This window comes from Cynoglossus semilaevis, chromosome 1 (genome assembly GCF_000523025.1).
Source record: "Cynoglossus semilaevis isolate Cse_v1.0 chromosome 1, Cse_v1.0, whole genome shotgun sequence".
In the NCBI taxonomy this organism is placed as follows: Eukaryota; Metazoa; Chordata; class Actinopteri; order Pleuronectiformes; family Cynoglossidae; genus Cynoglossus; species Cynoglossus semilaevis.
In genome coordinates this window covers 30,967,581-30,992,790 of record NC_024307.1, presented here as the reverse complement: position 1 = coordinate 30,992,790, position 25,210 = coordinate 30,967,581, and the positions used below count along the sequence as shown (strand labels likewise).

General features: G+C 40.2%; 1 protein-coding gene across 5 annotated transcripts in view; it reads left to right on the top strand.

The window, feature by feature from the left end:
• Positions 1 to 25,210, top strand: part of col25a1 (collagen type XXV alpha 1 chain) — a 129,634-nt gene that overhangs the window by 68,860 nt on the left and 35,564 nt on the right. For 3 of the 5 annotated variants that reach the window (XM_025062607.1, XM_025062595.1, XM_025062605.1), the window contains exons 3-10: positions 849 to 893; positions 3,959 to 3,966; positions 13,701 to 13,727; positions 15,079 to 15,105; positions 19,966 to 20,025; positions 20,987 to 21,058; positions 21,629 to 21,745; positions 23,234 to 23,269. In XM_025062607.1, the coding sequence (XP_024918375.1) occupies positions 849 to 893; positions 3,959 to 3,966; positions 13,701 to 13,727; positions 15,079 to 15,105; positions 19,966 to 20,025; positions 20,987 to 21,058; positions 21,629 to 21,745; positions 23,234 to 23,269 (392 nt within the window). The remainder of the gene's footprint in view (positions 1 to 848; positions 894 to 3,958; positions 3,967 to 13,700; positions 13,728 to 15,078; positions 15,106 to 19,965; positions 20,026 to 20,986; positions 21,059 to 21,628; positions 21,746 to 23,233; positions 23,270 to 25,210) is intronic. The other 2 variants (XM_025062601.1, XM_017035024.2) reach the window with 2 other exon arrangements.

Here is a 25,210-nt window from a genome sequence, read left to right as displayed (position 1 = left end):
TGAATGGATCATTAATATGTTTTGTACTTGGTGCCTTTCATTTCTGCTGACAAATGCAAACTGTTGCAAATGCATCCCTAAGGGGCACTTTTGACATTCAGGTAATTAATGTTGAGCTTTAGAGTCTATGCATAAAGATTCTATTATCCTATCAGATGATTTACATTCAGACATATGTTCACGTCCACAGAAACTTGTATCAAAGTGATCTACATAATTATTTTTTTTAACATAATTTTGGACTTGGTTAAAAAGGTGTCCTTCCAGACGTTTCCCATTTAACTGGGTGGAGTCTGTATTATAAAAGCGGAACCTTTTACATTTGGCTCATCTAAAAGTCCGAGCCTCTCCCTGTGGATAAATTGTGAATGTGCCTATTTTTGCGAGCAGAGAACAAACAGAATGCCACTGCCTGTAAATGTGTTTCCAGTTGCCAACCTCAGGAAAGGAGTGCATGAGGAGGAGGAGGACATTTTGGAAGCGATGCTCTCATTTCCAGACGGGTGTTTTCCCTAATAACTACCTGTATACAAAAATCCCAGTCAGATTTCTTACATGTACTAAATCCAACAAAGCAAGTCATTACTTTTCTCCTGCAGTTGAGTTTGAGCAAACGGAAGAAAATGGCAGATAGTCAAATATGCATGTTTTTACCTGCATGTATAAATAGAGTCTGTATACTTAATGAACCTTGAAATTGTTAAGTATTTTTTTGCCAAACAAAATATCTGTCTATTGAGTCTTCCCTCATCCTGCAGGAGTTTGGTTTTACTGCGAGACTCCGAAACTCCTAACACGGGAAGGACAATGAAATTATCAACTAAAATGTCATTTGCTCTTCCTTGCAGGACCTCCGGGAAAGCGAGGAAGACGAGGCCGTAACGGAGAACCTGGTATGTGCATTTGTGTCCTGTTTATGTTTGTTTGTCTGTGGGCCCAATGATCACTGCTGTCTTAATCCAGAAACATTTAAGGAATAGTTTAGTAGGACCGATCAGCAAATCACACTGTATTTACAATCACATAAAAAGTACACTGTATATCTTTGGAGCCCAGACAAGGTTATAGATGTGTAATTTGTGGTCCTTACTTGGACTCGTCCAGCTTCAGTTGCATGGAAACACTAAGTTTTTACAGCAAAAGTTTGGGAAAGTACAAGTGATGCCCAAACATGTCGAAGGTGATGAAGCCTGTGTTCAAACCTCGAGACACTCCAAAGTCTTGAGTGTTGATCCCAGACGTGAGGTAGTTTGGTTCGTGTATACAGTATATAAGCTCTTCAAAAACATGTTGTTTTCACCTATTCAGAATCCTCCGTGCTGCTTTCCCTCTCCCCATACACTCTCCTGAGCTGACTCAACAGACTTCACCCAACCCAGGTCTCTGGTGTAACAAGCTGCACAGTGTGCACTATGTGTCACCATAAATTGAATTCACAGTAAACAACATGCACCTACTGTATATCGTGACACTCCCAGCGCTTCACACTACGCTAACCTGATAGTGAACGTTATAATAACCTGTGTAGTGTGATGGCATTCCCACAGCTGAGCTGAGCTTCTTGGGGCAGAAAACACTTTTGGGTTTATGAAAAGAAATGAAACAGACAGGCCACAGCTAGGTGCCTGTTCTGAAGTAAGGCAGAGTAAAAGAGACTAGTTTGGTTTCACAGCTGAAGAAACAAACAGTGTTTTTAACTGAACATTACCACCAGAACCTGCCTCTGTTTTAACTAAAACAAATCTTTTGAGGTCCGTTGTGTTGAGAATCAGCTTATTTCTCATTTCCTTCTATTTGGACTTTGCCAGTTGAATAGAGAAAACCCCATCTAAGGTCATGTTCTGCAGTTTGGGACATGAATCAGTGCAGCTCTCTTTTATATTACAGAATTGACTCAGTGTCTGACTCAAACGCTATGGACTAAGGAAAAAATTAGAAATCAAATGACACAAAGACAACAGTCCAATGTTCTGGTTGGCTGCACATCTGAAATAGGGCCAGGCTTTGTTAATGCTGCACTCCACTCTCCAATAAACATTCACCATGCCAACATATTTCCAATGGCACCGTTATGCTGAGGCGGCTTGTTCACTCTCCGGCCTGCCAAAGGCAAATGTAAAATGTAATGCCTTCCTCTCTACAAATCAAATCAAACAAGCAAACAATCATAGCCATTCACAGAGTCTGGACCGGAGAGGAGCATTGTCAATCAGAGGGAAACAATTGGGTTGCAAATCCTCAGATGATTAGTCTAATTTGTGTCCATTAACCTAATCTGAGCTGAGGTTGAATCAGGCATGTTTCACTCAAGCAGAAAGCTACAACTCTGCAGACATAGGGTGGAGGGAAAAAATCAGTGTGAAACCTAAGATGAAAATAAACACTTACAGTAAGACACACAATACAGTTGGAAATGTTGTCTTTAACATGGACAGGTGTGTTGCATTCTACACCGGTTGAGTTTTCTGCAAATCTAATTTCAGACAAACCTGCCTCAGTGCCTGTAGCTGTTCAATTCACAGGACTGTTTAGAATTTACTGATCTAAAATAAGGCTCTCATTTAGTTTTGGCTGCGAGAAATATGGCTCATTGAAATTTGTATGCATTTAAAGTGAATTGGACAGCATTTTTCAATGTCTAGTGTGTCTGCAAGGGTAACACATGGAAGGGAAAATTGTGGCCTGACAGTTGAGGATGAAAAAAAAGTTATTTTTGCAGTAAAAACAGCCCCAGACTGTTCCAGCAGGTGGTCAAAGTGGGAAAGTGTTTCCTCGCATATTTTCCCTATTTGAAGAAATGCTTCTTGTTACTCGTCTACCTGTGTTTACTGAAGCGGGATGTGATGTCGAAAGAGAGGAAATGGTCAACTTTGCATCAGAGGAATTGCTTTTTTGAGCCCATTTGCAGCTCTGTGACATCTGTGTCCCTGGGATCCAAAGAGCAACTTTGACGATTATGGCAGCGATCACAGACAAAGTGTTGTACAGTACCTGAAGTAGTGAGTCGGCTAACCTTTACACTCGAGGCAGCAGAGTGAAAAACAGAAACTGAAAAGTAGCGTCAGCTGTTTGTTGACATAGTTGCTCTGAAAGTGAATGTTGAACCGTGCTACATACCCTTTAATTATACATTGGTCACACTGAGGAGTAATATTTCTTCTTTCATATTAAAAATGTAGTTACTTTCAGTTGTTGTTTGCCTTGCCTTTTGATGCATGTCAAAAATGCACACGGTGCAACAGGTTTATAAAAAGCTAAGTGGTCCCCTATAGGCCAGAGATCCATAAAACAACACTACAAAAGTGCAGCTCGGTATATGCTTGAAATGCCTGCTTGTGCACCTCAGCTACAGGAGCAATTTACACGTTCACTTGGTTATGAAGAAGAACAGTTCAAGGACAGAGGTCTTGTAAAGAAAGAAAAAAATCCTGGGGGGAAAGCAGCTGGGCGGCTTCTAATAAGAACCAAAAGACCTAAATTATTCGCAGGATTTGGGAAAGCCCTAAAATGCATTGGCACTCGGTCTGTGGAGCTGCAGTAATAAGGAAAAAGACGAGTGTCACCTCACAAAAACTTTAGGGAAATTTTAACAAGCGCACCAAACCCCTTGTAGTAGTGAAATTAGTGCCACTTAAAAATGTTAAATGGAATAGCCAGGCCTGGCAGCCACTGCTGGCCTGGTTACAAAAAAGATAGACATATTTCTGCCTTTTTTCCCCAGGTACAGTATGTGCGACTGAAATACAATGCTTTTCTATTTGGCCTGGTGTAACATGGAAAAGACTTATCTCTGTGAAACCCTACTTTCCAGGGAAAAAGACTCTCCAACACAGCCTGCTTTATTCCAATCTCACTGATTTGAAAATGTGCTTCCACTGGAAAATTGATGATTTTAGTCTGTTTGATGGCTGATTGAAAACACACTAACCATGTTTTCTTTTTCCCTTTGTTATTACAGGACCTCCTGTAAGTAAGCCTGCTTTGCATCTTCCTCAAACATCTCAAGGTAAAAAAAAAAAAACAACAACCCAGCAACAGGATGTGGTACAGGCAACAAGTATCAACACGTATCTAGTTCCAGTCCAGAACCACTTATGTAAGAATTTTTAAAAAATCGTGATTGATCATGATTAATTGAGATAAATAAACTTTTCTTAATGACAAAAATAACATCAGGTAGATGTATGTGACACACTTCTATTCATGACTAATCCAAATGATAGAATAATTAATATGACAGCCAAGAACAATATGCAAGTGTAACGTTTGTTAAATTTATCTTCATAGAGTGGTTGGATTTTAGGCATTACTGTGGATCATGATTGCATCAAGAGTTGCTTTTCAAAACTTTAGTGAAGTTGTTTTCTTCAGCAATATTAATCTTCCCTCCAAACCCATTTGGCAGCGCTTCAGCCTGAGACCTAAGGTTTAAGCCCACAGATTCACATGAAATGAAACTGTTGGATCAGGAGGAAGTCGAAGGGCAGTGGATTAACAGGATAACCTTAAAAGACCTCATAAAACTATAAATTCAGAATGTGGCAGTAATGCAACTGCCTTTTCTCGAAAGAAATAGAAAGGTGGGAAATCTTTTTACCAGGATTAGATTAGCTTGGCTGATCCTTGAAAGAGTTTTTCTCACATGTTACTCCTCACATGCAATTTCAGGATGAATTAGATTAGATTTGGCTGTACCTGCAAAATGGTAAAATAGGTGAATAGTGTGTGAAAATGAATGCACTTAAATTGTACGATTTCTTTCATTCACCAAACAAAATAAAGAGATTATAAGACAAATAGATTCTACCAGCTAATTAGTCCCATATTAAGAATGGTTCCCTCAAGAAAATTAATGTCAAAGACGTCACAATGTGACACTCGTTTGCCACGACACATTTTGTTGCACTCACAGCATTTCTGTATTATTAACACCATCTCTTTATCCCTGCCTTCCATGAAAATGAACCCCTTCCTTTCATCTGGGTTTTAATATCCAAGCTAGCACTCTCAACCCCTGCCAGCTCCTTGAACCCGAACAGATTATCTCACCTCGTTATGCAGCAAGATGATCACAGATTCACTCCCTTCAGACGGTGGGAGTCTTAAAGTTAACGTGAACCTCATTCTGCACATACATCAGCACTGGAAACTGTGTAACCTGGTCAAGTGGCTGGAGTGCGTGTGTGTTCTTTGTTAAGGATATTTATAGCCAAGTGACAAGTGTGATGGAGTAGGTATAAGAGCGTGTGCCGACTAAGCTGTAAAAGTCATACGTTAATCCTCAGACGCTCGCTCCTGGGGTTCTGGGACGTAAGTAAGTGCAGGTGGTCTCATGTCTGAACCGCCCTCTCTGGGTCATACGTCTGACAAATAAAACCATACTATGAGGTGTCTCCAGAGACGGCGGGAGTCCGAAATGTGTTGTTCATACAGTAGGAGAGTCTGGGTTTTTCCAGTTAATGTACAGGGAGCCTGTGTTAAATTACTAGCGACTCCTTGGTTGTAGTGTACCTGAAGTCCGTCTGAACTCAATAAAAAAGTGTCTCAACCAAAACTGGTATGTATGTCACAGACCCAAGTCTGGGTCACTAGGTACAGTTTTTCCTCAAACATTGCAATGACTCTCTCTAATTTCCTTTTTTTTTTTTCAGAGAGACAGTAGTAAGTGATTTTGTGTGTGGGGGGGGTGTTTATTTGGCATTGCCCACCCTAGGGATGGCATGGGACACTATGAGTCGCCATGAATATTCAATAGCCCTGTGGTGTCAACCTCTATAACTCTGAGAACACTGTGTTAATTGTACGTAGCCCTCGGAGCCAAGCAAAACAACCACTGCTGAAGTCATTACAGATCGTGGTGACTTAATGGTTACTTAGCCACTGATGAACAGACAGGGACCTGTGGTTGTGGACGCAGTGAGAGAGTAAGTCTACTCCATCAAAACTCAGTAGGAAAAGATCCTCATTGGTGTTCGGACATGGAAAAGTGATTTACTTTGTTTTGATTCTTTTTTTTCTTTATTTCCTATGCATGAGTTTTTTTTATATAGGTTTCACACCAGATCACTGGGTCAGTTGTCTACAGATTGCCTGGATATCACGCTTGGGTCTGCAGGCAGATAGGAAATTTATTCCGAGCTTATTGTGTTACCTTCCTCCTGCGGCCATATGTATCTTATTATTTTTCAGGAAGATTATTAATGCACATAAGATGATTCATGAAGCAAGAATAATCATACCTTTGCTCCTTGGAATTATCTATTTTTATCATCTCTCTGCTGCTCTCAAGGGGAGGTCCACCCACGAGTCCACCACTGTGCGCACACCATTAAGCATTAATCAAGCAGAAAACACCAACCCAGAGGGTGCACATCAAGCACCCGCCATCACCACATGCTGACTGTGGGCCTTCAGAGAAGTCTGAATGCCAGGCTAAATTAAAATTACACAGACAGGGTTAGAAACTAACATGCTTTGAAATCTGGTCAGGAGGAAGAAGGAAATATTTGAAAGTAAAATAGTGTTGGAACTATCAAACCCACTTCAGCCAAATATGCATGCATTTGCACCACATTGGAGATTCAGGCCAGGTCGGCTTCAGTACAGCACTGACTTTTTCACGAGTTCACTAACATTGCCGATGAACAGATATATGCGTTTGTGTTTGCGAAGTGGCTCTCTCCTCCTTTTCCTCCTGCAACATCTAGGATTTAGGAAACCAGAGTGGAACGGGATCTGTCATGGCACATGAATTATGCAACTGTGGGACAGGGTTTATAAGTGATGAGGGTGTAAAGCAGAGGAGTCCAGATGCCCTCTACCCTTCATCTGCCGTGCTCCACAGTTCAACCCTCGTTAATAAAACATATTTTAACATGAACTTTGCTCCCTCCTGTCCTCAAAGACAGGGGAGCAATGCCATTTTATCTAGAGCAAGAGACGGGTTAGGAGTTGGAGACAAAACCAGCACGTGATGATGTCTGTTGTGTGTTCAAAAGGGAGAAGAAGTGCCATTTACACACAAAAGCTTTGGTGCTGAAGAGGCAGATCTATCTGACATGACAGGGATTATTGGGCTTATAAGGGCAGCAGTGCCTTAGGAGGCCTACTGGCACTGGATGTGACAACATTAAGAGCTTGACCTTCGAGATGTCATTCCTCTGCTCACGCTGTGCCAATCAGTCGTGCTTGTCTGTCAGCAAATAATGAGAGGCAGCTTTCGGGCCAAACGTGAGGTTGAGTCCCAGTGATTCGAGGCGGTCCACAGTGTGCTTTGGTTGGCTGAGCAGGCAGAATGCTCTCAGAGAAAAAGTGACAGTCAGTACCTTAGCATGGTAGAAGAATCAGCAACGCATGAGTGTGATGCTTGCAGTTTAACAGGGAGCTCAACATCGTTTTGAACGAGAGTAGTTTCTGCTGCAGCTCTCAACATCAGAGAGAAAAGTAGAGCAGCCAGTGTATGGTTTTAATTGAATTAAGAACAGAGGGGAAAGAGACGCTTCGTCAACTGGAATGTTGTTTAACATTTTATTGACATTACAAGAAATTCTGTGGCTTAAATAAGTGCTTGGGAATCGTCTACAGAAAAAGTGCCGTGGCATTTCAGGCACCAGTTTGACCTGCTCTGGCTGAAATCTGACATTTACGTTTTGTCACTGTCTTGAGACGTCACACAACGAGAACCAATTACACTATCAGTTTCACTTTCCTCCACTCACACTATCCCACACTCCCGCAAGAACACAAACACGTAACAACAAGCAGACACACACTCACAAACACATACACACACATTAAAGTCATTTTCTGCTGGCTAATTGTGATACACTGTGAATATGGGAACCAGATGCCATTCCCAAGTCAGTTTTCCAATGTGGTTTTCCTATCCCTGCCTAACCTCTCATACAGATTCTCCCAACGAACACCAGCCACTTGTGGTCATCCGCTCCTGCCCATTCTGCTCTGATTACTCACATCCCTGTCCTCCATTAGTTTGCCGCCATAAAAAAAAAATCCCCTGGGGCCCTCAACAATCTTAAGATTAAGGGTAACCATGCTGAACTAAAATGTTGAGGTGTTCATATGGATATTTTTTGTATTCAGTATCTGTTTTACTCTAATCAAATGCAACAGATGCAAGTTTGTCCCATAATGCATTTCAGTAATATAGAATGAAGCTAGCATTACTGCAAATGAGGAAAAAGTGCATTTTCTTCATTTTTTGTGACCATTTGAACCACTTGTTAGGTGGAGTGGGTTTGTTATTAAAGAAATGTTGCAAGAGAATGGGTTTGTTTCCGCAAGAGAGAGAATTCCACTACACTGTAAGAGAAAGGAAGTCCAGAGTTTTTTTGCTTTCTTGCTGAATGTTGGATGAGGAGGTTTATCACTTCATATCGACTTGAAGCTACAGCCAGCAACTGATTAGGTTAACTTAGCATACAGATTGGATAGCAGACAGGAGTTCAGAAGTACTGACCCTGCCTCAGCCCAAAGGTGACAAAACCTGCCCAGCGGCGAAGTAACTTGCATCATAAATCAGAGTGTAAAAATGCCCATTTGTTCTGTTCCAAGGCTTATATTTGGGGCTATTTCAGTTTTTGGTCATTAGCTTTAGTGGTGTTGGCAGTCAGACCTAGTTTCCTTAGGATAGAGCCAAGCTAGTTTTCTCCACCAGCTCTAGCCTTTATGCTAAGTGAGGTGGAGGTAGCCTCACATTCACCATAGATCTGACAGTAATATCAAGGGAAGGGAGTGCAGCTGTGGATTTCCCTAATGCTCTGTTAGGTCAGTGAAGCGAAACATGAATGCTAGGTTTTGAAATGTGTTTATGTTGAGGCATGGCAAGCATGCGCCTTCACTTTACTGTGTAAAGTACTTGAGTCAGGAGTCGGTTCTTTGAAATCCTCCACATAAATCCCACTTTCTCCGTGGGCAGCTTCATGTAGTCTTTTCATGTTGACGGCCGGAGTATCTCTGTACCTAACATCATGTGTACATGCATGTTTGTTGATATTATGAAGCTGTGTGAGAAAACCTCAGCCCGTAAAGATGAGGTAGTAAAAGTGGTAGCTGTTGGCCCGCGCTCCCAGAGATACCAGCGCTGCGGGGTGAGATGATTGGATCCATGTGGTCGGCAGCTCAGTCTGCAGCAGCTACTTACTGCCAGCCCACTTGGGCCTGCGTCTCCAGCCAGAGTTTGAGTTCTTTGGGTAGACAATTGATGGATTGATTTTGTGGGATTCTGACCATTTTTAACAGGTCATTGTGATGAAAACTGTAGCTGAATAGAAAGACGTTCAGTACAAACCCCTCCTTCCTGACTTGTTGGATTCACAAGATCCTACCAGCAGACCACAGCCACAAGAATTATGCTGCTCATGTCAAAAACAGCTCAAGCTCTGGATGGGAGCCAGCCTCTACGTTCTCGCCTGCACTCAGACCAGTGCTGTCGATTTTTCTTTCCTCACGCTTCCAGAAAATTAGAGAAGAACAGGAATGTGATGAATAGTTATTCAATATCTTGACATCTCTGTCAAACAACTTTGAATTAGACTGCAGTGATGTGCCCTTTGGTGTGTATGTAGGCCACATATTTATCAGTAAAAAGTCTAGTGTGTAGTCGTCTTTGGTGAGCTGAAAACAAAGTATTTGTTCTTCAAATCAGTAATTATCTGCACCGAAAGCTCCAGGTTATTATTTTCACAGCAAAGTGGCAAAGAATTTTTTGACCAGGTTGGTCAGTGAATTTGTTTCACCAAAGTTGTCTTGGATCAAGAAATAAAATAAATTTTTTGGTTTAGAATATGATCTTTTTTATCAATAGAATATATAAAGTATGAGCATGTGTCATAAAAACAATTGGATCTGCTTTTTCTTGTCATATTGATTCAAGTCTACAACAATATTAATCTTTAATTGCATTTTTCTCATGCCTGCCAGTGGATTTGGCCAAAGCTTCCTTTTTCTTTTTTTATATTTCTGCATAGATTTTTCTTTATTCCTTTGTTTCTCCATATCTCTATTTCAGAGCGGGCAGGGATTTCCTCCCTCTTTTTTACATCAACAGTTCATCCAGGTCATTACAGAAGATACATTTTCTGATTACTTAGACTGAGACATACATAAGCATAAGCCAAAGGTCATATGAAGTCTTTATATACTTCCTAAGACAGCCCATCATTAGACAAAAAGACAGGAACAGGATCTTTTTATCCAGACGATGAAGGCCATTCTCATTTTAGTTTTCAACTTAGGAATCAATCCTTATTTTAAAATAACACTGACAAGCCGAAGTTTATTTTAGCTCCGACAAGCCACCGTAGTTTGTCCACAGATTTGATGAAATGCTGGGGTAATTAGTAATGAAAAGAGTGTAAACTATCGGAGACAAGAGTAACAAAGAAGACAACAGAAGAGCCATAAATAAGCTGCACAAATAGTATGTTACATTTATGCATTATAACATGTAAAAACAGTTGTTATCCATGCCACACAGGTGAAACATTATTATTATATTACAGTGTCAAATTTAGTTTTTACCTTTCCCTAGACAGACCTGATGTGGAGTAAATAAATGAATTACTTTTATTAAATGCCTACAGTTGTTGCCTAGATGCTGCTGGAAACTTCTGTTAATTACAAACTATTTAATTATTTATTGGGAAAAAACAATTTCTTTAAGTAAATATCAACAAATCTATTTGTTGATACAATCATCTGTTGATTTAGGTGCAAAGTGAATGTATAAATTATGGCTCTCTGTTAGTGTAAATCTATTTTTCTATTCATCTGACTACAAAAGCGTCAGGTATTATAGCAATATTAATGTGTTGATGACGCTTCTCTAACGCATAAACGTCCTGACGCAGTGTGTTTCAGCCTGATCAAACAGAAAGAGGCTGATGATCTGCCGAGCACCTGCTGGAGGGCTGCTTTTGAAATAAAGCCAGTGCAGAAGCAGTAAAACATTTTTTTGAAAACTAATCATACACAGGTGCTGATTAGAAAACTTCCTTGGGGCAGAGCGAGGCTACAAAACGGCGCAGACCCCTTAACAAATAGACACCGAGGGCAGCTCTACTGTAGTACAGTACGTGCCTTTGAAACGGTCTTTGCAGGGGGGTATTTTAATAGTCTTCATAAAAGGTACGCGCTGTACTCGCCTAAACTGGTTTGGAAGAGCTCCTGCAGATGCTGTGTGCCCTACGTGATGTGCAAATGATTGGCAGTTTAATGAGCAGGTGCAGTCTGTGCAAAGAAATCATTTCCACATGCTTTATGAGTAGCTGAGAGTGTGAGATGCATAAGACTGTAGGGGTGATGAGCTGTTTCATGTTCATGTTTACATGTAACCATGTCTGACATGGCCAATCTGAATCATCTGCAGTGTTTAACTGAAGTCTTGTTAACTTCAGAGTGACAAAACTACAACTAAAGGCTACCCAAAAAAATATTTTAAACGATAAATCACTAAATGTTAAAACTAGACTTGTAAAGCAAGTGTGCAGACATGAAATTTCCTGGAAACACACACACATTTCCTTTTCTACATGAGTCGTTCTTTCCGTAGCAGGGAGATAAAATTATGATTTCTTCACGAGCAAACTGATTTTCCTCTTTTGATGAAAGTTCCAATCAAATTCTCCTCAGCTGCTGCGTCTCTTTGAAACAGTGACAATGAATTCCATCCGTTGCAAACGCCCTGTTCTTTACTAATGAACGATGCCCCTTTGTTCAGTCATGCTGTTCTCCCCCTGTAAGCTAAAACTGTCTGGTGCCTCATGCTAAAATCTGCAGCAGGTGTGTTTATGCAAACCTTTGTTCCAGCATTCACACAGCGCAATTATACCTTGTCATTAAGCACCCATTGTCGAAAAGATAATTTTCCAACCGAACACAAGTCTGCACTGATTTCCTTTACCTGCCACCTCTTCTCAGAAACACACTGGAAACATATTTAGCCACAGTGGAATGCTTCTGCGTCATTGCAGAAGTAAAAGTCACATTTGATTCCAAAAGGCTGCCCCCGTTATTACCCCCCAGGGCACTGCAATTGGAAACATCACTTTTATAATAGCCCATTTTCTTGTGTTTACAAGTGTGTTTTGACTCTTTTTATGGCCAGTCAGGTGAGAAGTGGGACCACCTTCTTAGCCGTGTCAAAGTAACATTTCCTATTATTACTTTTGCTCCATTCAGGCCTGTGGAGGATGTAATACGTGTCTCTTATTTAAATAAATGCTACTAAATGTGCTTGTTCTGCAGGTTACAGTGACATGAACAAGGAAAAGTGGGCCTAAAAGATCCAGTTGGGAACACATGTGCTAGCCTACATAAACAACCAGCTACGGATAGTTAACGGTGCATCAAAAATGATGTCCAAAGGCATTGAGCAGGCAGAAACCTGGCTGCAGCCCTCTTCCCCCAGAGCATTGTGGTAGATATTGGCTGTAGAAACTTGCTGAACTACCTCCGAAACATTTCACTTCTAGACGATATTCTAATTCTCTGCCAATGTAGTGGGAGCCTGACAGTGTCTGCAGCGTCTGCTGCTCTGGGTCACTGGTCCACAGACTTTCAGGAACGGGGGTCTTATCCTAATACCATCAATCTGTGGATTAGTGTCAAACTTTTATTCCAAGTGTCTGACATTTTTGGACTCAGACCAGCATAATTCTGGAAAAGCAGCGACGTTATGCTATTTATGTAGGTGACAGCTGAACAACATGTTTGAAAATTGGCAACTGTGTGATGGAGATAAGATCCGACACAAATCTGGTCTTGAAAACAAGACCTGTTTTGTCTCTAATACAAAAAAAGAAACAAGATTGTTTTGTCTAATATATGCAGTGTATGTGACAGGTTGACTATAATACTGCCAAAACAATCCTCCGTTTCCCAAGAGTCCTATTAAAATGAACGCTAAGTTGATGGTCAGTGTGTTTCCTAGCTAAAACTGCACTTGCGTGGAACTTTCTGTTAATACAATTTTTCCAAAAAGCTAAGCCTCAGGGGACAAAAGAAACCCCAGCAAACTGGAGTACAGTGGTATTAAATGTTCTATATTTGAACACAAGCTCATTAGGCTGCAGGGTCCGCTGTGGATGCACAGCTCATCATCCAGACCTCCGCCTCACTCTATGATGAACTTTTCTCAGGGGGCCCACCCAGAAGCCCCTGCCTGTGGATTGACAGGCCCTGAATGCAAAGCTGCCTGGTTCCTCCTTGTTTGGGACACATTTTTACATTGTGCTTGCCAAAAACTTGGTTGGAGATTACTGGAAGTGATCCTCTCTGTAAACATGGACTTGATTTGGCCTCCATTTAAATTGTGTGTTTGTATAAGCCGAGCTGTCTACAATGTCTAACACACCAGTTCCCATTCTGCGTCGGCAAATTTTAATCTGTAACGGTAAACGGCAAAAGGGTCTTTAAAAAAAACACACAATGTTAGTTTCCATCGAAGCCTGATTTGTTAATCTGATTTTGGCGCCTTCCTGAAAAAAATCTCATTTGTTTAGCTTTGTTTTCTGGTTACATGACTCTTTTTTTTTTTTACTCTGGTCGTTCACAATTATCCTTTTAGCATTATGTCTGACCAAATGGAATTAAAGCACCAGAAATATTGGAAGCCACTGATGTGATCTGTCATTTGTTTGGTGAATTAATTTTGAATCATTCTTTTACCCTCTTTCCAGGGCCCTCCAGGTCCACAAGGTGAAAAGGTGAGTGAATAAATGACGTCATTAATTGTCTTGTGATTCATTTATCAATGTTATAGTTAAGAAGTCCTTAATTTGTCCCACAGAATTACAATGTTGCTGTAGCGATTATTGAAAAATTAAAACTCTCAGTTACACAGTGACAAGAGACACAGTGTCTTTACTGGAGACACCAGTAGAGACGTTATTAGTCACGTTTTTATTTTTTCTGTCTTTTCAGAGCAGAACGACAGTGTGTTTTGGCCAGAGTTCAAGTTTAGGACACTGTGTTTCACTCTGAGCATTCCCCTATAAAACAACAGCAGAGCATGCAGTTCAACCACAACATCTCTTTACAGGACTGCAGGACAAATATCTGTGTAGTATAATATACTCCATACTTTTTACATGCTACTTGAAAGCTGAAAGAATCCTTTTACACAATTATTTTGCAAAAACCTAAACCAAAATCAAGTGTTTTTATTCAACAGATTATTCTGTTATTTGAAAACAAAGATATGCAGTGATGTAAGCCTGTTTACTGGACCGCATTAAGCCCTCTGTCATCTGTGTTGTGTTACATGACCGATGAGTTCTCCTTCATGTAATGTGTGGTGTGGACTGACGTTGCCCACAGACGTCATGCGTGTTATTGTGGCGTTTTACAACGGTGGACAAAAGTGACTTCAAAACCCATGTTAAAAGGGTTGTTGACCATCTATTAGGATAATTGTGGAGAACGTCCTGATGAGATGCGTGTTCATGCCTCCCATGTACACCACTTAATATGCAGTTAAACCAAATGTAAAACAACTGTGTTCTTCTTCAGTCCAGAAGACCAGATAAAGTCGACTAAAAACAAGAAATTGTCATTGAATTCACACAAGAACTATCCTACAGTTTGCTTGTTAAAAAATAGACTCCAGTCTGATGAGGCAACAGTCCTCAACCTGCAGGTTGGTTTCACACCCAGTGCTATCTGCCACAGGAGTAGGCTGCTTTCACAGAGACTTACCCCCCAAATGGCTGAAAGCCAAGCATCTCTGGGTCATTAAATCTGGCCTGGCAGAGCAGTTGGTCCAACACGCAGCCCCCAGCAAACCCACCAAACCTCACACTGCTGCTCTCTCTTCCTCTCTTTCATACCCAATCCATGTCAATCCCTGTTATCGTAAGTGATTCTGCTCACAACCACAACGAATTGCTGAGGGTTCCTGTATTATTGGCCTTTATTAATGTGTTCTGACTTATGTCTCAGTGATTTTACCCTCCTTATGGCACCGTCATCTGTACGTGTGTCTGTGTCCATCTGTATGTGTGCGTCTGTGTTGAACCGCTGTGTTTTAAGACAAACTCTTTTTCTTTCCTTCCGCAGGGGGATCAAGGCGACCAGGGACCACGGGTATGTGGTTTACTCCCACCTTCTTCTGATTAACTGACAAATGTGACTGTGTGTGTGTGTCTGTCTTCCCCAGCAGAATTGTGGGCAAAAGTTTTGAGATGCATGAAATTCCGCGGATAGTGTTCCTCCCATCTGGCCAAATACAATAAGCATTTCTACACCGCTTATTTCTGCAACAAGAATCGGCTGGAAAATACCCAATATACCTTGGGAGTCTGGGGCGGGGGGTGTATTTTTTAGTCTGCAAAGACTTTTTTTTCTTCTTCATGGAGTCCTAAACTGAACATTAACGCCAGATTAGCAAACCATTAAAAGCAATCTGCTCAGTCAGAGTTATAATTGGAAGCCAACTAGGTCGGCATATATAATTACCAGTGATTCACTTCACTCGTCAGTGTGACATGTCATATTCAGAGCTTTTAATCATTTCCAGCTCTGTAGTTTGACATTTCTATCAAAGAGTAGCTTTTAAATGGCGATTTCGGGAGTGCTTTTTCGTGCTTGTCAAACTCTGAAATGAATTACTTTATCTCCAGCCGAAAACAAGGGTTGCCCTTGTGTTTCTCAAATAATGTTTGAAAAGAAGTTTCTTTGAAAGACAGACTTTGTTTACAGGTTTGTTTAAACTATATCACATTAACCTGGGTCATCTGTTAGCCTGCCGTCATCACCGGGTGCATATTGTTGGGATTCTAAGTCATCTTGAAAGACCTCTAATTGATTTCCAGAAGTGCAGACATCAAGTAAAGGTTAGAGCACACGGATAAGAAGGCACAAGAACACAGGGCCTGTCTGCTCAAATGAACGCCAGCTACAGTATCTCTCCTGGATCTGATTCCAGTTCAGTGCTGGCGCCTGTCCAGATGTTTGCCAATTGCCTTTGTCAGCTATCTTCTAGGCCAGTTATGACCATCAAAGCACATTTTATGATTTCAGTCAGTCAGTACGGGTGACCTTTCGTCTCCAATCTGATTTGTGCCCTCTTCTTAATAAACCTAATGTTTCAAAAAGGTTTACCAGTGATAACAAAACCCTGAGTAGTTCCACAATTTATCAAGATCTGCAAATGCATTTCCAGCTTGCTTATATACTGAGTAAATATTTGATGATTTGAAAAGTTTTGGATTTTGGCTGTAGTTAGGAAATGAAATACTTCTGGTCCTTGGATGAACTAAATAGACTTAACCTTCCCCCTTTTGGATAGAATTTCTCGGGTTTTTTTGCCCACAATTTGTACCCTTTTAACCCAGGAAATGGAGTCATCAGTCTCTATCAGCTAAATGATTTATATTTTGGGAACAGCCATGTGGCTGACAGAGTTGTAACAGAGACCTAACCAGGTCCTATTTGTCTTACAATGTAAATAAATGGACTGTCCTTTTTAAGGTAGCATTTCATTAATTTCCAGTTACTGCTAAAGTGTGCCTTAAAAGGAGAGCATTTATGTGAAGTCACGGTCACATATGAGGAAATGCAGAGGCATGAAAAGATCTGGGGTCTCACCACTGAATCACATTACCGCTGCAGAACGGAAAATTGACTTTGCACATTAAATGAGTAGGTCAATGCAGTGGGACACTCTTAAAGGATTTTCCTAATAAATTAAGGCATGGAGAACAAGTGCTGCCTGACCTTGGATTTAGCTATTAGGCCAGGACTGAAGCCCTTCCTGCCCACTGCTGCCTACATGCAGACAGCCAGTTAAACCCATATGTAAACAACCATGCATGTAAAACAAAAAAAACATCTGCTATGCAACAACATCTGCCAAAACCTTTCAATTAAGGGCAGATTTAAATATAGAATAATTTAAATAGCCCACAGACTACATTTGCATGTTTACTCATGCATGTATTTCGTTAAAATAGTGGAACATGCATTTTCCCATGGTGGGCAGGATTTCCTTCCAGACCCTCAACTCTTTGGGGTCAATCGTTTATCAACCTTTAGCATCAATGGTGGTATCCAAGGGTCAAAGGTTATACAAGCAACAAATGATTAAATGGCCAAACTCGAAGAACAAACCTTAGACCACCTTTCGAGTCACATTGATGGGATGTAATGCACGGCAGTTGGTGACCATGTGCTTCATCACTGAGAAAGGTGTGTGGTCTGTTTGAGGAATGGTAGGAGCCAGAGTTGTCAAGCCAAAGGTTGGTGAATCCTTGGGTCATTTCAAAATTCCTGACATTTCTTCAAAATTCGCTCCTGTTTGTCCCGTGCATTTTCTCACATCTTGGGATTTCCACCAATTTACCAATGCTCTTCAAAATAACGGCTGTGGTTATGTAATTTCCAGCATTTGAATCTTTAGACATGAACAAGGGAGGGTTTCAGCTTGTAGTCATGAGATGAGAGGCTCACAATGAATTTCATTTGACATTCATTTGAAGTATCACACCAGTGCCAAACTTGAGGCTTCAAGTGGATGTTCTAGTCCACTTTTAAAAGTATTAAAGCCATCTGTAAACAGCATTGGTAATCCACACCACGTATCTAAGCCACATCCTGTCGTTCCTCTAGATGTTAATGTGTGCTTGGTGTGGTCAGAGAGATACTGTTTTTGGCCGGTGGGCTATAGCGGATGTTACTGATTGTCCTCATATCTGGCAGTTTGCAGCAGTTGCAGTCATCCTGCTGCCGGCAAATGCATTGCAATAAGACCCTCAACCAAACAACCTAAATCTGTTATGGAGGAAAAATGCAAAACAAAGCAAAGTGTCAGCCACCATGTCATTATCATTCTCCCACATGAACAAGTACAAAAGCACTGTAGTGTGAGCGCTATCAAAAACAAACTTAAGCTTTTTATCTTCTGTTCGTCTCCTGTTTAGCCAAGACCCAACAATAGCAGATGTAAAGCAATTCACAAAAATTGATGCCTCGAAAATCTTACACCCTTCAGGGTAGCATACCCTGACTGAACTGCAGAAGGCGATACATAGATTAATATATATTTATTTTTCAGTTTTGATCTTTATAATCCGGCATTTAAATAAAACAATTCAATTATTAATTATTTGAGATAGAAAATGGGGAATTTCTATAGACATGAGGAAGTTATTAAGATATGGATTTGTTTAAGCAGGATGCCACTGAAGGCCTAGGTGCCAAATACACGGCACACCAAGAGGTGAAGAGGCGTCAGTACTGGTACTTGGTTTGGCGAGTACACAGTAATTATGCTTTAGTTCACATCGCCCCCACCCTCACGGACCATATTCAAGACTGTATTTCAGGATGTTTGAAGTCGTCAATAGCTTGTGTTTGCACTTCAGTCCCACTTACACACAGCACATCCATTGTCTGCAGTGAACAGTATCACTTTCTCTTTTCCACAGCAGAGATAATCAAATTAGCATGTGGTTTTAATGAACCATGCTTTTTGAATTATAGTTGAAAAAACATAAGGATGTGAGCAAACCCGTGTTTGGATAGGGCACATCAGATCCTGTAAGACTTCTAATCAATTTATATGTTTGTTTATAATTTATACAACTTTTTAGTCTGTTTCATGTGTTATATGGTAAACCATGGTAAACCATTTTGAAACAGTAAAATGAACATCTCTCTTTGTATCTTTGTAACACTTTTTCTTTTTTTTTTAATTTAAATTATATGTATTTGGAAACCAAATGTTTAAATTTCATATAGCCAAAGCAAATATGTTGCCATTGTTTCCCTCCATCCTGATTTCATCACCCTTTAATAAAAGCGGTTGCTGCTCGTGGATTTAGTTTCCAGAGGAAAGAAGAATAACCGTAGGCCGGATAAATCCACACAACTTGATGTTTACATGATTTATAAGGTGAAAGCTGCATGTTGCTTTGAAGGAACATTTTATTGTCGCCGTCTGACTACACTATATGTCAGAGAAGTTTAATAACCTCTGCTATTGAAATGCCGTGAGGAGGTGGATCTTCCAACTGTCTGTATGATAAAGAAAACTATTTGCTTCTGTCTAGCATATGTTTGTCATTGGGGCATCGCAGGGAAGAGGCTTTTAGGATGAGGATGTGTTTGGCAAGAATAATCAAATCTTAAAACAGTTGGCAGAGGAATGTGGAGTGTAGATTTTATAAAATCAAATACAGAGTGGAACAGAGATACGATGATCCTGCTAGCATCCGCGACCACCTTTTACACATTAGTGGAACGCTGCACGGTGGATGCTGTCTTTGTTTGTGTCTAATGGAGTTGAATGAAAATGATTTAAAAATCCCAGATTTCCAGTCAGTTAATTTTGTGCTTTCTGACTTTGGAAGTAGTGTGGCTTCTTCCATTTAACTGGGCAGTGCTCTCACTGACATTGGTAACAGACAAACACACTAACATCTGCCCTTTTAGCTTCTGCAACAGAGGATATACGTATAAACTATAGTATAAACTTTTGCTCTGAAATATTTTGTACCTTAAATTTGAATGTTATGCTGAGACCGATACTCTCTTTAGCTGTATAGCTATAAATGTTAATGAAAACTATCTTTACTTGACAGACATTTAACAACAATTGACTGTATTAAGGTGGATGTCTATTGTATGGATTACTTTGAGCTCCACCCAACTCAGAATAATCCATACAATAAGTACTAAAGTACTTAAGAGAAGTACTAAAGAGTCTTCATGAAGCTACATTTAGGTCATAATAAAATGTTTCTACATCAAACCTTTATAAACCCTTTATATTTGATGTTGGTTTGTGCTCATTGACCGACAAATATATCGATATATGTACTGTTTTACACAGCTCACGTGTATATTTACTTGTTGTTCTTCTTCCTCCTCCTCCATCCGTTTTTGTTTATCAGTGTTTGAATGTCATGCGTGTGTTCTGCCACGTTCTGCTGTGTGTCCATTTAGGGATTGCCTGGTCTCCCTACACTGGCTGCTTTGCACAGCAATCAGATCCTGACTATGAAGGTTTGTTGGTGGTGGTGCATCCTCGCTGCTCAGTCTGACCCCTGTGCTCTGCTGCACACACTGAGAGTGATTGAATCACTACTGCCTGTCCTTTTTTTTCTCCGCACATGAGACACAAAGAGAGAAAAAAGAGAGGGGGCGTCTAATTTATCAAAACCAGTCGATCCTTATCCGTTTCCACACTGTTGTTACCAAGGTTTATACTCAAAATGTTTCTGTTCCATGCAACATGCCAAGCCGCTCATTGAAAGCAAAGGTGGCCTTTTATAGCCCAGTAATATGTTGCGGACTGGAACAACAATAGGCAGCCTGAATCCAAGACAAGGTCTGGCTTTTCTCTGCTGATGCTCAGATGAATGGAAGGAACTCCAGCAGGAAAAAGTCTACACTGACCTGAAATGGCAAATATTTTTATAAAAGTCATTCCCATGGTTCACCACAAATCCTTCAATCCACCAATTTGGCTCTCAGCATTGTTTCACTGAAGGATGAAGCCACTTAATACCAATGGACACTAGCACAATAAAGCACACATTGAAAGACATAGGGTTTGTAATCAAGTTGACATGAAAAGGTCTGACCCGACTGGTGCCAGTGTGTGCAGCTCCTGGGGTCTGATTCAGCAGCAGGCACAGAGAAGACGGTGACGGTGCTTTCACAGAGGAGGAGATATTCCCAGTTTTCCATGGACTGTTTGTCCTAACACCCCCGGTAATTACAGTCTCTGGCTGCACAAACTAAGCCCAGATTTCCGAAGAAAACCACCTCAGTGCAGGAAAAGTGTGGATCTCTCCCCTCGTGTGTGAAGGCACTAAAACACGATTAGTGAACAGAAGTCTGTCTAACCAAATCTGTCTCTTTTTGCATTTGCCTTCCTTCTCCTTCTCCTTCTGGAATTCATCCTCCTTCAACCTTCTCTCAACTCTGACCTACGACCTTTTGACCTCACACACCTGCTCAGATGGTCTTCCCTAAGATCAATCATGGCTTTCTTTCCGCTGACCAGCAGCTCATTAAGCGCCGGCTCATTAAGGTAGTGGCTGTGTCTTTACTTGTCTCCCTGTCAACTGTCCAGAGTCTTACTGTGTCGTTTCCTTCTGCCCTATCCCAGTAGACTTTTAATACTTCTGACACTCAAAAATAATAAAATGTCTCTTAGGAATTTCAGGTTTTATTTATAAACTGAAAATGAAATACATTCCTGGCTCAACTTAAAGCCTTTCTTTACAAGTTTGAATAGTTTTATAGGGATTCTAATAATCCTGTATAATAATTGTCCACAGATTTTTGGCATATTTTCCATTTATCATTAAAATTCTCCATTGACAAATGTTCACAAAGATTCATGTAGCATGTATTGGAAAGAATGGACATTACAGCTGTATATCATACAAATTACAGCTGCTTTTATTATTGTTCATTAACCGTAACTGGGCAGCTCCAACATGCAACATTACTTCATGCTGTGAATGGAGACAGCCCTTCACTCCACTCTAGATCACTTCCCTACCCTCGTCTTCATCGCCCTGTTTGTGGATCTCATTTTAGGGGCTCCAACAGTATATCGTGAAATGTTGTTAGAGTTTGTTGTTTTGTCTCGCAGGGAGATCAAGGACAGGCGGGACCACCTGGGCCTCCAGGTCCACCGGGTCCCCCGGGGCCAAGAGGACCTCCTGGGGACACTGGCAAAGATGGGCCTAGAGGTGTGCCTGGTTTACCAGTGAGTATTGAACTTACAGTAAAATTTTGAACAGTAAAATGATATATTAGGATTTTATTTTGATAATAATAATAATGACAAATTATTGATATGAAATAACAAAACATTCTCAGCAATGGCTTAATATAAGGAGCATCCACCAAGGGGCTAATTCTTTAAAAATCATGCACCTAAGATCCAGAAGCAGAAAAACTGCTGAATGTGCATGACCTTTTGGCCCTTTGTTCGTGCTTTGTAAAAAAAAAAAAAAAAAAAAGCCATGTTTCCATGACTGACAGCCCTATGTTGGAAGCTAAATAAATCTGCTTTAGCAAAGAGTCCTTTAAGACAGTTGTATTGTATTTAGCAAGCTTTACATACAGCCCATAAAATTAGGTTTGTCAGAGAAAACACTTAAGGTCTTTCTTTTTCTTGATAAGATTTGAGTACGTCACAATATTAGATTTTCTCATGTTGTTAATGCATTGTTTTGAAAGCTTACTAACTTTACTGTTAGTAGGTTTTCTAGAAGAGGATCAGAATATTATCTCTATTTTATGTAAGTACATATTTTTCGGGATAAAACAAATGGAATGTGTTTAGCATACATATTCATTTGTGTCAGGGCCAGAAGGGTTCATCCCCAAGAAAAAACACTTAGAATGAGCAGTTGACGTGCTTTAGTGCAGTTCATTTGCCTAATGTTTTTACATCAGGGGATGCGACACTGTATGGCATTTATGTTCACTCGATAGGTTTCCATTAGACTTAATATTTTCCATGTCTGACTCTGTCAGTGGCTGTGTGATCATTTATGTGAACCCTGCCTGTGAGTGAAAGGAGGAAGAGAAAGAGCCTGTCAATTATGTTCATTATATTCATTTATGTCCATAAAAGCCCTTCCAAGGTCTCCAGCTGATCTTTATTGACTTGGCTGAGCTCACAGTGGGGGTGCAAAAATATTAAGCCTTGTTTGGCCGATGCTTTCTAAGCTTTTATGAATATTGTTTTTAGCGCTTCCAAATGCAGTTGCCGTTTATCCAAAGAATTAAAACTTCTGTTGCTGCGGTGGATAATTTCTGCTGCTGTAAATCCCTTTAGAAGCAGGGTGGGAAAGTTTGTCCTGGTTGTGTCACAAAGGGCCAATGGAGGAATACTGTTCAAGTGCTGACTTTGGCATGGTCATTTGGACATGACATACATCTCATTTCTGCCGGGGGACCTGGGCGGACATCCAAGAGCCAGGCTTGAAGCAAAGACCAGAACAGGGCTGTGGAACAAAGGCAGTAAAAAATCACAGGTGGTGCTTCATGATAAATGAGTGTTGTATGAGCAAAATGATAAGCACTGGTTCTCAGCATGGCCGTTGTTACATACCTGGTATGATAGGACTGCATTCAACGTGGTTTGCTGCTGGTAATTGAAATTTTTTAGTTTAGATTTTTATCATAAATGTCCTAAACACGTCAAAAAGTCGAGTATTAAGTGTCTGCTTTCCATTTTCCACAGGGTGATCCAGGGCAGCCTGGTGAAACAGGACTTATGGTAAGCACTAATGTTTTTTTTAAAGTTTGTGTTTCTGTAATATTTAGCACACCTGGGGTTTTACTTTTTTAATGGACTGTTTAAAAATATAGAACATATATAACCATTTTGAGCTTTGGAAAATAGTGGTTAAAACTGTATGTGCATTTGGATTTCTGCTGAATTTGATCAAGTTCATAAAGAACTCTTTCTTTTTAATAAAGGCCGTTTTAGTCTATGCTGATGATCCATTTAGGTACTTTGAATGTGTAGTAGTTCAGAAAGGACAGCAACTCAAAGCTGGCTAAGTCTGTCTGTCTATTCCTCCATAAGAACTTGATGAATGACATCACTTGAAGACTTCATTGGGATCATGGATTAATAATGGTACAGATAATGGCTAAAACAAGTAGCCTCGGATGCTGACAGATATTTCAAAAAGTGTAATATTTATGAGATATTCATAAAATGGTTTATGATACTTAGATGAATATTAATGACACTTTTTATGATGTACTGCGCAAAAACGTATGTTTTTCTGATGCTGCGGCGACGAGCTGTTCCAGTTAGCAGCAACTGGATACTGCTTGTGGTGTTCAGCAAATAAAGCATTTGATTAAAGTTTCCTCATAAAAAGTACACTAACGAGTCCCGCCAAAATCGGGGAAAAGCAACGACGGAAAAGGAATCCGGCGGGAAAGGTTGCTTAAGTCTGATTTCATATGTAATAGGAAGAGTAAGTGAATCTGACAGAGGAGGTCTTATCACACACTTTCATGTCTAATTTTGTCTTGGACATTTTTCCCAGTATGGAAAATGTTGGTGGATAGGAAGGAATTTGTAAAGAGAAAAAAGGTTGAAGAGGCTCAAAGTACTAAAAAGAAACATGACCCAGAGAGTTAGAGTTACTAATCAGTCAGATCACATGTATGAATCTCTATAAAAATGTTTTTGTTGCTGAGGTTTTTCTTTTAATGGGCTTCACAGTTAGATATTGTTTCTTTTAGTGCAGTGTTAAAGGATAGTTAAGTATTGGTCTTTCAACTAAATCATAACTCAGTTGAAGAAATAGTTTCCATTTTAGTTTTGGTTGATGAAATTAAAAAAAAATGTTGACAAAGACTCATGGTAGTATGAAAGTAATGTGAGGTTTTGTGGCATTAGAGTTCATGGGTCACATGGGTTATTTTAATAATAATAATAATTTTAAAAATGTTCTTATTAGCAAAACCTAACATTTAATAAAATATATGAAATATTATAGTTATGTCAAGAATTACTGATAATAATTAAGGTTTAAGTATTGAATTTTTTTTAGGATGTATATGAAATGTTCTAACCATTAGTTTAATGCATTTAACTAATGTTATTCTCATATTCTCATTTCTAAATCACCCTTCCGTATCTCCGTCCTCGACTACACTCAGTAAAGATGTGTAAAATGAACTTGTTTTTCTGAGGTTTAAAAATGGTTTTACAGCCAAAGCTATTCGAAAAGAAACGTCACATTATGATAATGGAGCGAGAGAGAATGGAGCAACACCACTCACTCAACACCACACCCTTGATTTGGCATTTGAAAATCTTTGTGAATTACATGTGCATAGACTGATAGACTCCACTTTCTGCAGCAGGCTAAAAGGACTAATATTCAATGTGTCCAACAGGCATGAGGTCTGGATTGGGAGTTTGAAGTCGCTCCCTAAACCCACTTTGTCTTTTGTAGTGCTGAATGGTCGAGCGTCCACTTGACAGAGCTCCGTGGTTGTTTTTTTTTTTTTTTTGGTGTAGATGCTATTGTTAAAGAGGCGAAAGTAGATTCCAGAGTTTTCCAGCAGCCTTCCAGGACATATGGTGCTGGTTAGATGGATTAAGCTCTTGTGGAGAAACACGGAGGAGGGGGAGCAAGGGAAAGGAGAAGGAGAGTTTTTCAGGATTGAACTCGGCATCATCAGGACGGTT